This window comes from Myxocyprinus asiaticus, chromosome 15 (assembly GCF_019703515.2).
Source record: "Myxocyprinus asiaticus isolate MX2 ecotype Aquarium Trade chromosome 15, UBuf_Myxa_2, whole genome shotgun sequence".
Classification (NCBI taxonomy): Eukaryota; Metazoa; Chordata; class Actinopteri; order Cypriniformes; family Catostomidae; genus Myxocyprinus; species Myxocyprinus asiaticus.
In genome coordinates, this window is record NC_059358.1 from 26478259 (window position 1) to 26492443 (window position 14185).

At 34.8% G+C, this 14185-nt stretch overlaps 1 protein-coding gene across 3 annotated transcripts; it reads left to right on the top strand.

Moving 5' to 3' along the window:
• Positions 1–3848: 3848 nt before the first annotated feature.
• On the top strand, positions 3849–12066 carry LOC127452911 (uncharacterized). Of its 3 annotated transcripts, XR_007899327.1 has the most exons (8): positions 3855–4353; positions 6912–7048; positions 7156–7293; positions 7422–7446; positions 7568–7656; positions 8425–8472; positions 9144–9246; positions 9475–12066. XR_007899327.1 is itself a non-coding variant. In XM_051718791.1 (7 exons), exons 1-7 carry the CDS (start codon positions 4218–4220, stop codon positions 9512–9514), a joined length of 627 nt encoding a protein of 208 aa, XP_051574751.1. In that variant the 5' UTR covers positions 3856–4217; the 3' UTR covers positions 9515–12066. The 3 variants fall into 3 exon arrangements, 1 of the variants encoding a protein (XP_051574751.1); XR_007899326.1 differs by having other exon boundaries at positions 3849–4353; positions 7568–8472; XM_051718791.1 differs by lacking the exon at positions 7568–7656 and having other exon boundaries at positions 3856–4353.
• Positions 12067–14185: the final 2119 nt, after the last annotated feature.

Here is a 14185-nt window from a genome sequence, read left to right on the forward strand (position 1 = left end):
GTAGGTCCTCACAATGCAAGTAAATAGTGGTCCAAATTTCACATAAAGGCATCATAAAAGTAATCCATACGACTCCAGAGTTTTAATCAATGTCTTCTGAAGCGATCCAATCGGTTTTGGATGAGAACAATGCAAAATGTAAATAATTTTTCACTGTACATCTTGCCATTGAAGTCTTTAGGCACGATCAGGATTTCTAGCTCGATTACACTTCCTTATGCTTGTCATGCAGAGCGCTAGATGGTGCTTAAGGAAGTGTAATCGAGCTCGAAATCACGATCGCCTAAGAGACTGCTAGTTTTTTGAGAAAAAGAAGTTACATTTTGCTATGTTCATGCAAAATAATAGCTGTATTAGACCAAGTTCTAAATTATTTTAAATGGTTTGCATACTTTATACAGTAAGGTATTTCATTGGTACACATTTATTTTTGACAGCCCTTCACAGTAGCGTATCACTAGCCCATGGACGTTAAATCATTGTTAACACTGTGCCTCAGACTATTGCTTAAAAAGTCTTCTACAGTTTAAATAGGGTTAAAGATTGTATTAAGGTCTTGTTCAGTCTTGCAACTGTATGTGCTGTAGGTGTACGTGTGGAGGTTCTAAGAGCTTTTTTTTTGGATGTTCCAGAGCTTGTGCACCTAAACTATATGTCATCTGGACTGAGTGTAAATGTATTGGAATCCTAGTGAGCATTAGTAGCCTACATCTATTTCACACTTTCCTTCAGGGCATTCCTATCTGCAAATGGAACAGGTATAGGCTACTAGACAACCCTTCAGTACACATTAACAGCCAAATCAATAGTAGCCTATACGAAAACATTCACAACAGGTAAACAGGCCACAATCTTATGGAAAATGTCACCTGTGCTCGGAATGCACCCTTTGAAAATGTATTAAAAATAACAAGTTGGAGTATTTGTTTGTTTGTTACCCTTTGCAGAATATAACTGTAAAACAGGTATAGATGTGAATGGCCAGCAGATGGAGCAAAGAATGGTACATGCTTAGGCTACACTGTCAATTCTTTCTTTTACGGCAAACAATAAATAAATAAAAAAATAATAAAAAATGAAAATAAAGAAATGTGAACCCATACCTACAGAAACTGATGGAAATTTTGGAAATGCAGGCAACATTGTAATTGCCTGTATTAAATGATATACAGTTTTCCTATTAGAGGCCATTTGGATAGGCCAGTGTTTCCCAACCTTTTTTCTGCCACGGCACACTTTTTACGACTAAAAAATTCTACGGCACACCACTATCCCACACTGGCTAGTGGCAAGTAATGAAAAAACAACAAATTTGCTTCTTTTATAATTTGTAGATTTGTTCTTGCAATGCCACAACAAATTAGAGGGATGCAAACTCATGAGGGGCGAAAAAGGTAAGACAATCACTGGTCCATGGTTTCTGGGGATAATCTTTTTTAAAGAATAAGCTAAAAGCACCAGTTCCAGCTATTTTAGTGATTCAAGTTTATTCAAGTTTACAACTGTGCAGAATTAACTGCAAAATAAATAATATTTTGGTGAGGCTTGCTTCTGTTTCACAAATTTGTTAAATTTTATTAACTGATTAGTTCAGTGACCCCTTCTGGAAATGTCACTAGGTGGCGACAAATGATATTCTTATGTGCTATGAGTGAGTCAGTGAATCATTTTGAGTCGTTCATGACTGAAATCTACCAAGATACTTTATAGTGTTTAAGCATTAAAAGAACAAAGCAGATCTATAGTCTTCCTTCAGTCTGAGCATTATTTTTCATCCAAAAAGACAACAATAATAGTCTAATAATAGTGAGTTTCAATAACGTCCTTACCTTCTCCTTTATTAAAATTTGCATGGCTACAAATCTACTGACTTCAGTATAAGAATTATAAACACAAAGCAGATCTACGGTATCATTTTCCTACAGTAGCCTATTTAAACTGCTGAGCATGGCTTTTATCAGAAAAGACCACAATAATAGACAAATAATAATAATTTTGAGTTTCAATAATGTTCTTTCATCAACACCAGTGTCAAGCCCCGCATTGCCCTCCACATGACAAGAGTTGCAGAAAGTCCTGGGTCAGTGGTAAAATACGCTGGCTACCACCCCTGGAGTTCGCTAGTTCGCTAGTTTGAATCCCAGGGTGTGCTGAGTGACTCCAGCCAGGTGTCCTAAGCAACCAAATTGGCCCGGTTGCTAGGGAGGGTAGAGTCACATGGGGTATCCTCCACGTGGTCGCTATAATGTTGTTCGTTCTCGGTGGGGCGCGTGGTGAGTTGAGCGTAGATGCACCGGTGGATGAAGTCTCCACATGCACTATGTCTCCGTGGCAACGCGCTCAACAAGCCACGTGATAAGATGCGTGGGTTGACAGTCTCAGAGGTAGAGGCAACTGGGATTCGTCCTCCGCCACCTGAATTGAGGCGAATCACTACGCGACCATGAGGACTTAAAAGCGCAATGGGAATTGTGCATTCCAAATTGGGTGAAAAAAAAAAAAAAAAACGTGTTGCAGAAAGCGTCACAGAGGGACGATTTTACGAGTTTGCCACATAAAAAAGCGGGAAGTATACACAATAAACATTAAAAACATGTATTTGGAAGAGAGAAAAAAAGCTTGCAGTTGCTTTGATAGCAGAAAGTATTAAAAAGACTCGTTTGTGTTTAGGTCTAAGCGTTTTCTTGGTGAATTTAAATTAGTTCAATAACTGGGGTCTCTGATATTCATAAACGATAAGGTCATATTTAATTAAAAAAATTATGAGACATTCAGTGTCTCTTCACAAATTTGGACAGTTTTTAAATATTTCTTGTTGCTTAGTACTCTCAAAGACATTATTGGTGAAGCAAAAACGTGTGTGTGAAAAACACTTTGGTGTAAAGTGACGTCACTTCATAGACTTCAATGGATTCTGCAGTGAGTCATGTGAAAGACTCTTAACATGTATAAATATCACTCACTTTTGCACATTAATCATTGCTCTTCACAATCACAAAAGTGACCGATTATGGTTTCCAAACGGCAAATTTCTCTGCAAGGTGAGGAGTTTGGATCCCTGATTTTTTTTTTTTTTTTTTTTTTTCATGCATTTATTTATTTTGTGGAATTTGATCATTTTCCATGGCACACCTGACAATCTTTCACGGCACACCAGTGATTGGGAAACACTGGTATAGGCTATGTGAATGAAGGAAAAACAATGCCAGTGGCAGGGCAAATGGCAGAAAAATATTTTATGCTCTTTTGTTGCAAAAATAAATAAATAAATAATGGAAAGATGACATGAAAATCTTCTTAAACTATACTTGTTTTTTGTTTTGCGCTTACATACATTTTCACACAATAAACGCAAATTTAATTTGAGACATTTTAATAACAATGGACTCACTGTTTGTCTCGCACATCCACAAGTGTCTGACTGACTTGTGTATGACTGGAAGGTTTCTAAAAATGTAAACTATTTAGATGCAAGCCCGCTGACCGCAGGCTGGTGCTCGCGTTTCATGCACTTGTGGGTGATACTTCTCTTACTGAGCTTTGATGATTGCTAAATGTAATAAATACACACTCTAAAACATGGTGTCAATTTTTGATTTTATTTTCCCCCCAGAGTTCTACCAATGAGCAAATAAATAAACAGATAAACAAATACAGTCCCAGACTCCAGACCAAGGGCATAGCCAGGAAATTACTAATGGATGGGCCAAATTTTCCCCCAAATTGTTTCTCTCCTAATTTTCCTTAGCAACAGAAAGGTGGAATATTCAAACTCTTCTTTCACTCTTTCAGAAAGCAGAATTTTTCATTATTTTATCAATATATATTTGGAGTCAAAAAATAATCTATAATATTCTGGGTGGACCACGGTTTAATTTGGGAGGGCCCAGGCCTACCCTTGGCAACATCACTGTCTCAGACTCAGGTGCTTTTCAATAGCTGACAACACAGTGTTTTAGAGTTTTCTGTTCTCTGACATGACTGAAGAACAGCAATCAAGCCATTTAAAGCCAACATTAAATAACCCAGCCTACCAGTTTGTGATGTATTTATTTAGTTTCACACGGGCGTTGCCGTTTGAAGTCCGCACTCATAGCGGCGAGTGACAGGCCGTGCTTTTTGAAACAGTGCTTATCAGGCCAGATATGAGCAACAGTCGTGCTGGTTTACGTGTTTGAGGTATTGTCAACACTTCCGGATTTCGCACATAAAGAAGAATGCGCAGACCGGCAACACAGCCTTCACCAAGGAGGACAACGACAGCGATGACCGGGACGATCCTACGCGCACTTTTCCTTGTGTTGCAGATGTTTTTAGTATTTAATACGTCTGCGGAATCTCGTCATTCTGAAGGTGAGTTAGTGGCTTGAAAAGTTTTAAAGCCGTAGCCTATAAAAGGTCATTCTCACAACCTTTTTTATTCGTCCTCTTTACCAATACGCGTGGTGAACTTTGCTAGTATTTGCACATTGTCGACTAATTAGTTTCAACCTCATGAATGATCCGAATGAATTACATGCTGCATTTTTGCTTTTCATTACTGAATGCGCTCGCATGCGTTAGGGATGGTCGGATCGATCCTAAAGTACCGATATATTAGCAAATACTTGTGCAGGATGGGAACTGTCTCTTCCGCTCAACCGCTTGCGCCGTCACAAGACTCATTCAAACAAGAGGGATCAGTGCCTTGTAGAGTCGTATGTTCTCCTATCTGTTTTAGGGTTTTGCGTATGCCCACCTGAAATAAGTGATGATACGTGTGGCCGCCAGAACAACGAGGAGGCTTTTGACCCGGAACTTGAGTGATTATTATTTTTATTTTTATTTTTTTTACAGAGATTCTCACTAAACGCGCAAGGAGATGCACTGGGGAGCACTGGCAAGACAGACAGTCCGACCAATCAGAACGTTCATTTCAGACGCGAGTAGATATTTGCTAACCAATCATATTTTCCGTTTTAGTAAGGGGCGGGACATTTCCAGCGTCTGATACACACGCATCCCTGGAGAAACTATAATTTGCACTGCATATTTATTTCCCTGCTAAACGTAAATATATGTATAATATACATTTAAATTTAACTTATGCAATTAAACTTTGTGAAAATACTGCATGTTATTGCACCCCTGATCATTTTTTATGCTCTTTTTTTTTCTTTTCTTTTTTTTTTGCCTTTTATTGCTGTCGTTGGTGCCTTTTTCTCGTGATATCAAATAAGTTACATTTATATTTCTAAGTAGGAAAACAATTTCACTCTACACAGAAAATCACATAATAGTACACAAATAAAAAAATATAACCATTAATTTTTATGTAGACTATATATGGTAATACAAGATAACATGTTAAGGTGAACATTACTATTCATATTAGCTACAATGCTTAACAGTTTATTGCGTATTATTATTATTCTAACTAATAAACTAATTCATAAAGTATTAACATTTTCATAGTAGCCTAATAAAAGGAACATTAATGACACCTATTAATTTAAATACATATTTAACATGAAGTTACCATATCATTGTTCTTAGCAGTGTAATCTACACCATGCCAGCAAGAAACTTACCCTGATACACATATTGTAAGTTTATGTGGGACTATAATTACAACAGTCACAATTTTAATGGAAAAAACAAAAATTCTTACACATTTTACATGAACTGTATATAAATATAACTTAATTTTAGAGATCGGGTTCATGCGTTTTTCATAAATTCACAGTATGCCCACATCTTCAGACACCACTACACCACTGCTTCTTGAGTAAATTCACTCTAAAATAACATATCTAAAGGTGACATTTCTTATTTCTTATAATTGTGTGTAATTGTTGTTAATAAGTAATTAAAAAATAGTTAACCATGGTTTTACTACAGTAATATTGTAGTAACCATGTTTTTTATTTGTATTTATTTATTTTATTTTTTTATTTGGGGGGGCTGAACCCATTGTTTTACTACAATAATATTGTAGTAGTAACCATGGTTAATTGTGTGGTAACTATGGTTTAACTAAATACCATGGTTAAACTATAGTGAAATGGTTAATTTTTGTAAGGGTAAATAAAACAAAAGTCTAATAATTTTCTGTTTAGGCAAAAATAATAATAATAATAATAATAATGACTTGAATTATGACTAAAAATATTCTTTTATATTACCCATTTTATCCCAATTAATCGTAAAAAAAAAAAGAAATGTAATAGAAGTATTGGTATCGGTATCGACGACATTGTACTTGAAATTATTGGTATCGGATCGAAAAGAAAATAAGTGTTATCGTCCATCCCTAGCATGCGTCTGTAGGCGCGCTGAGACCGCAGAGCCTTTAGTCCCGCTGTACTCTAACTGATGGGCTGGGACCCAAAATTTGCGGACAGCAAGATAAACAATGCTAAATGCATATAATAAAATGAAACTAACAACATAATGCAGATTGGATAGTAAGATAAATACTAGGCTTATCAATTTTAAAAAGAGTGGAGTTTACCATATCTATTGTTGACATCAAATGCTGCGGGTTCAATCAAATTCTACCATATTTTGACTCAGATTCATGTCATGTTAATATGGTTAATACAAATACATTTTCTGGCCCAGTGTTTGTTCCATTATGTTAACCTGGTAAATCACACTCCTGTTATGTCATGTTAAACATTTTGAATATTGTTGTTGGGTCTATGCAGTTCATGGTAATGTTAATAAACTTCAATGTTTGATGTTAAGGACATTTTGTTTACTTTTTGTATGATAATAATTTTGGTACTGTGTTGGGTCACGACTTGATGTCGACAGTAAAATCTGGGTTCTGAAGCACATCCAGTTAGCAATCAACAACTCAGCTGCCTAGAAGAATATAAAAAGATAACATATTAATTAAATTGTGTTTTGTGTTTGTCATTTATCAGAAAAATGTCCTACAAAAAAGGAAATACCATCATGTAAGAGTATACTCACGTCCACGGACAAGGAATATACATACCAGGTGCTGCCGAGCTTCTATGCATACTTGAACATGGATTGCGAACATGGATGGTATCATCAGGTGGGCACGTTTGATGTTTAGGATTTTATGTAATTTGGTAATTGTTAAATCATAGTATTGAGAGAGTAATATTGTTATTCCTCTGTTTTCTGTTCTTCTGTGCATAGAATGGAACATTTATTGTTGATTCGACTGTGCATGGCAGTGGGGAGAAGTTAGGATGTGTCGTGCATATGACACCTCAGAACCTGACAGTCAGTACTTGTATGAACCTTCAATGGCAAATTCACTGTGAACAAATTCAGGTGGGAGCAACAAATGTGTTTCTTTAGCCTGTGTTTCAAAAGCTTGTTTGTGTGGCTCTGTACTATAATTATCGATTTTGAAAGGACAGGTGAGTTTTTAACAATACATATTTTTTCTTCTATTACAGTATAACTGTACAGTCAATTATATAGGTAAGCATAATGAAGCCTCACACCACAGATGCTCTAGAAACTATTGTTAGGACTTGGTTAATCCTCTGATGCATTCATATTCACAAAAGATATTTGTTCTTAATGTTTCTTTTTACTTTAGAACAAGAAAATAAACAATCCTGATCTTCTTCTGCAAACTGATGTATTTTGCAAGAGTTACACATCTGTCCATTACATTATAAGTTGATGGTAATTTTTCCAGATGTACACTACCAGTCAAAAGTTTTGAAACACTTGACTGAAATGTTTCTCATGATCTTAAAAATCTTTTGCTCTGAAGGCGTATGCTTAAATGTCTGAAATTAGTTTTGTAGACAAAAATATAATTGTGTCACCATATTAATTTATTTCATTATAAATCTAAAATTTAATAAAAAAATAAATACAAAAACATTTTTGAAATTGATGACTTGGACCAAATAATAAAGAAAAGCAGCCAATAAGTGCCCAACATAGATGGGAACTCCTTCAATACTGTTTAAAAAGCATCCCATGGTGATATCTCAAGAAGTTGGTTGAGAAAATGTCAAGATTACATTTCTGCAAATTCTAAGCAAAGGGTGACTACTCTGAAGATGCTAAAATATAACACAGTTTTGATTTATTTTGGATTTTGTTTAGTCACAACATAATTCCCATTGTTCCATTTATATTATTCCATAGTTTTGATGACTTTACTATTATTCTAAAATGTGATAAAAAATTATAATAAAGAATGAGTAAGTGTTTCAAAACTTTTGACCAGTAGTGTATGTGGTGCATCATCATTTTCATCAGTATGTTTAAGATATGTTAAAGTGTATGTAAAATCATAATGACATACAGTATAAAAGAGATCAGTCAAATAGAATTATTGATAAAGGTAAAAAATAATCATTCATAGATTTGGAAGTAACATAACATCCTGAACCTGAAACCTACTGTATATAAAGTGTGCTTTTGTGTTTGTGCCTTAAGTTTTACAACAAGAAACATCAGTGAATGTGCCTCCAGAGGACAAACAAGGTGAAAACCATAATGCCAATAAGCAGTTAAAAATTTAATGTTTTGATGTAATTTAAACTTCTACTTGACCTTGTTTTATATTAACTTTAATACCTTAAAAGAACAGTTCACCCAAAAAGTGCCATTACTCACCCTAATGTCACTCCAAACATATATGACTTTCATTCTTCTGTGGAACATAAACGGTGAATTTATAAAATGTCTTTACAGGGTTTATTTGACATACTGTAAGTGAATAGTGACGCTGGCCTGGTCGAAAATGGTCAAAAAACACCATAAAACCACCGTTAAAGTAGGCTAATCGATATGACTAATGCACTATATTCTAAGTTTACTGACGTGATATGATTACATTGTGCGATGAACAGAATGAAATTTAAGAAGATATTTACTTTCAGATCAATTCAGTAATAAATCGCTTAAAAGTGGTGGCTGCATCGATAACATCAAACCTCAGTGGTTCTCATCACATCTCACTACCAAACATGTGACATGATGTCATGACGTTTGGTAACGAGACATGATGAGAACCAATGAGGTTTGATGTTATCAACATGTTCAGCAGAAGGAAGTCTTATGGGTTTGAAATGGCATGATGACAGAATTTAAATTTTTGGATGAACTATTTATTTAATAGATTTTCTAAAGCTTTTGTTGACATATTTCACCAGGTTCACCTCACTGGGGGATTGCTTTAATTGTGTTGGGATTGGTGATTGTTGGTTTGATTGTTGGTGGTTCCATTTGGTTCTGGTGTCAGAATTCTGGAAACAGGTGAGTTCCTTAAACAAAGTTGGGTTTAATATGCAAGACTGATGCTGTTATTCTACTAGAAGAAATGTCTGTATAAGGACCATTACATTTCAGCCTGTATAGTTGGTGTAGGTTATACAATATTTTTTGTTTGGATCATAGACACAAATCTTTTCACTTCACAGGAAGTGAATTTATTAGTAGTATTATTGTTATTACTACTACTGTTATTATTATCATTTACCACAGGACACGTTACAATGTGGCTGGACAAAGCAATCAGGCGTAGTGGGTGAAGATCTGGACTGGTAACCAAAAAGGGCGACCTATGATCTTGAGCAAAACACTTAACCCCATGTTGCTCTACGGGGATTAGCCATGTAACAAGTGAACTGTAAGTCACTTTGGTTAAGAGTGTTTGCTAAAATTCCTAACATATAATTTCTTTATTTGTACTATTTCATTTTCTTTTATAACAATGGGCGTCTTTGTAAATTGTTACTGATATATTGTTAACTCTGTCATTCTATTGTTTTAGTAGCATTTAGAGTCTCACAGCTTTATATATTGCAGTGCTTTGTGTTTGGCCTTCAGTCCACATGTAATCATGACTCTGTTGCTACACCAAAGGCAGAACTGACACAAAAAAAAATTTTTTTTTTAAATAATAGTGAATGAATAAATGAATGAAAGAATGTTATATTTCATTCATTCAATAATAGTAATAATAATGTTTTGATATACGTATATAACATGCACTGATTATACAGAAGCTAAGGGGGTCATGTATGTTAACTTTATCTATTAATATATATATATATATATATATAGCTCATAAACATATATATGTAATATTACATGGCACAGATTTCTTGAGAATGTAATAATGTATATGAGGGAGAAAGGAAACTTATGTTTAGCTTTGCTGCCATTGTCCAGACATTGGCTTTGTTTATACTGGGTAGGGCTATGGTCTCGTTCTGCGGAGGCAAAGGAAATGTACAATGAGGGCAAGTATTTTAAGTTTTTGCTGTGGAAGCAAAATGCATTGAAATGCTGCTCCAGTGAGAACACAAATCTAATGCATTATTCATTATATCCACTTAACACCTGCCTCAGAACAGGCCTGGAATACAGTATTTACACTAGTGCTTAAAAACAATAAATGTAAATCTGGGAAACTGTAAACGTAAATTAAATCAAGCTTAAAGGTGAAGTGTCTCATTTCTGTGCCTGTAGCGGAACCAAGCGGAACTGCAAATATTATGATTGTTTTCAAAACAGGCATTCTAAACATTCCCCTCGTCATCCATTGCTTTGAAATACAAATAGTCCCATCCCAAACACCTCCACACTTAGTTAATGTTGCCCTGTTGGGCTGGTTAGGATGCTCAAACGAGCAGAACATGCTTTGAAAGTGCCACACTTTTTACACTTATCGGGAAAATCAACATAACAATAAATTGTTACGTTGTCTCTGCATATTAAGCTGGGACAGGGTAAAGTAGGCTATTTTAACATAATGGGTCTGTTCCAAAACATAGTGAACATCCTCTTGAGACAGCATTTTAAGACATCATAGGCGTGCTCCCAACGCAAATGCTGGTCCAAAAGTTAGGGATCTCAACTATGCTGCTTCATAAGATATCTTGTTTTGGCCAAATTCCAAGATATAATCAAATGTATCCTTCCCCAGGTGTGATGAGCTCAGCGGAAAAATAAATCCAAGATGGCGGACAAAGCAAGATACATTTTGATTATTAATATACTTCTAATCCATTCACTACTGAAAAGTATCGCTAAATAACAGTTTAATACAGGGCCAGCCAGCGGGTCTGTGGGGCCCTAGGCGAAATTATGAAACTGCAAGTATGATAATTACTAGGTAACATTTTACAATAAGGTTTGCATTAGGTATCATTAACAATGTAAAATACAATTTTTCAACATTTATTAATCTTGGCTAATGTCAATTTATAAAAATAAATTTTTTTATTGTTTGTCCATGTTAGTTCATATTGTATTAACTAATGTTAAAAATGGACTAGTATATGTAGAAATTAACATGAAATAAGATTATTAAGTATTGTTCATTGTTAGTTCATGTTAAATAATGTTTACAAATACAACCATAAGTGTTACCCATTAAAGTTACACTAAATAAGAGCCTCGCGTGTGCTGCGTGTGAAATCGGTCACTTATGAGGCATCATTTCAGTAAGGATGCGGCCCATGTAAGCCGGAGACAACAAGGCAGCTTACTAAGTTTTTGGAACAGACCCATTGAAAAATTATACACTTCACCTTTAATTAAAGGAGAAAATTATGTTATCAAGAAGATACTCAGACTATCAATACAATACACAGAGTAAAGCATTTGTACTAGTATATTGATAAATATATATATATATATATATATACACACACATAAATGAATGATTATATCGCTCTGTGCTATGCTATCTGCTGATACTCACTACATTGAGGAAGCAATACTTTTCTTTTCTTTTTTATAGTCAATAATGAATATCTATTTATTTCATTTAAGATGTGGTTACATTTTAAATATATAATACTATGTGCAGTATTATGATAATGATAAACCTTAAGTCAGTGTAAAAGTCAGTTGGATCTACAGTATACTGATCCAGTGTCAGCTGCCAATTTGTTGTGAAATAAAATTAGCACTGCTAATTCTGTTAAAATTATTTTTCCTTTTTGCAAAGCTTTTTAAGTATAACATGACATTACTATGCAGTCTCTTTTTAATGTTTTCTGCCTTTATTTTCACCACTTCAGTTCCTGTCAATTTATTTTCTGTCAATAAAATCTGTTGAGACCATTTTCATGTCTTGTGAAGTTCTTAAAACCTTTCTTTACTAAATGATTTAACAACAGGGGGATTAATCGGTCCTGTGAAGATTCTGAGATGTCTGCCGTTTATGTTGTGTTGAGAAGAAATGCATAAAATCAACTTGCTATTACAGCTTCAATCTGACTCCATATATTTCTTCTAACTGATTCGGTTAATTCAAAAGACATCAGTGAGCATTTTAACAAAACTGATGGTGGTAAGCATCAAAAGATGCTTATCGTATTTGTTATCTATCATGTTGTGGGCTTTCCCTGCTGAAAAAAAGGAACGTTTATTACCAGCATATGTTACGTCTATATCTAATTTCACCCTTACAATTACTATTATAATTACCTGTTGTAATTAGGTTGATTCAGTCATTTTAAATAATGTTTTCTGATTTTGACATTTTTTTAAGGTGTAGATTAATCTCCCTTTCATAAAAAAAGAAGAAAAATCCCTCCCTTTCTCTCCCCTTTCCCATTTTTTTAGGTGTAAAATAATCTCCTTTTCATAAAAAAGAAAAAAAATCCCTCCATTTCCCTCCCTTTTTTTTTTTTTTTGTTAGAGTATTGATTGTAACCTAAGCAACAAGATCACACAGCGGTGAATACATGTAAAGTAGGACACTCTCTGATCATTTGTTACTGGTGTTGCTTTAAAGTGTGATGCCAAATTGCTTAGCCCCTCACACAATACCCTTTTAAACATAAAGATCTCCACGACATTACACAGAAGAAGAAAAAAATAACTGTCTCAAACTCCTTCCTCCCTGCTCAAACTTAAAAAAAACTACTGCAGCATTGCAATTGGGGGAATATCCACCCGGCCAGCTCAGGCATATAACACATCCCAAACAAAGATAAAGAAGAAAGGAAAAGTCTGAGAAAGGAAAACCATGAGTCACCATGAGTCACCTCTACAGTTATTTCAGGACATGGCTGTAGACATTTGAGGGACACGGGACATTTTGTGACTGTTTTTAATGTTTGTAAATTAACAGGCATTGTGTTTTGACAAAACTTTTGTGTGCACCAGTGAAGCAACAAATAACACATCTGACTATAAATAAGATGTAAGTTATTGGTTAAGGATATGTAGGCTCACTTTAAAGTAGAGGAAAAAGTCCTGCCTCACACCTGCCATCTCTTCCCTTTAGTAAATCAGTTAAACCCAGATTGCTCCCTGAGAATTATAAACAACTCGCATCAAGTAGTGTAATGTAAATTGCTTTAATTTAAGAAATGTCAGCAAAATGGGTATACTGAATACTTTTTTAATTCAACTGTTTAATTTTGACCTTGATCAAGATTAATTATTTGGCTACAAGATCAGACTTCAGGATCCCACAGGATTATATAGAGTGAAGAGTTAAATGACACTTGAAAAAAAATCAGTGATTCATTAACTGCGTCTACCGGGCTGTTTGGCATGTTTGTATTGTGATCTAATCACCTCAGCTGTTCTGAAAGTAGACTACCTTATGCACAAAAGTGCACAAAGTTCATTCTTTCGCTACTGGATTATGTGACTGTGATTAACTCTCTAAAGTGAAAATACTTATCTCTTCTCTGAGGAAGGTGTTACAACTTTAGATCCATTTAACCCTTATGTTGTGTTCGGTCATTTTGACCCAGACAACTTTTTTTATTTTAACGATTGTTTTTTTTTTTTTTTTTTTTTTTTTTTTAACTTAATCCAACTGGAATAAAATTTCTTGACTTTGCTCACATATGTTATCTGAAAACACACAAAAAAGTGGACAATTTTCTTAGCAATTTATTGGTTTTATTTCACTTTATTACACTTGTGTTCCCGGTCAAAAATGACCGGCCAAAAGAAATTAATGTATTAGACTACAAAATACAGATATATTAAGAGTTCAGGAGCATCCAAATCCTTTAGATGAGCACATATGTGGATGTGTGTTTGCACATACAAAGTCCTCGGACATGTGCACACACACACACACACACACACACACACATACACCCACACAAACACATTTGTGTTGAGCGCCCTCTTGTGGATCGTCTTTCCATGTACACTCTTTGAGAAATATTTCACAATCTAGTTATCATATTATGTTGCATTTGGGCTCGTTTGA

What these genes read in the sequence shown, in the direction of transcription:
- LOC127452911 (XM_051718791.1), top strand. Translation starts at nt 4,218, where the DNA reads ATGCGCAGACCGGCAACACAGCCTTCACCAAGGAGGACAACGACAGCG. An exon ending in CTGTACAGTCAATTATATAG is followed by an intron (nt 7,447 to 8,424) that starts GTAAGCATAATG and finishes TTGTGCCTTAAG; the next exon opens with TTTTACAACAAGAAACATCA. An exon ending in GCCTCCAGAGGACAAACAAG is followed by an intron (nt 8,473 to 9,143) that starts GTGAAAACCATA and finishes ATATTTCACCAG; the next exon opens with GTTCACCTCACTGGGGGATT.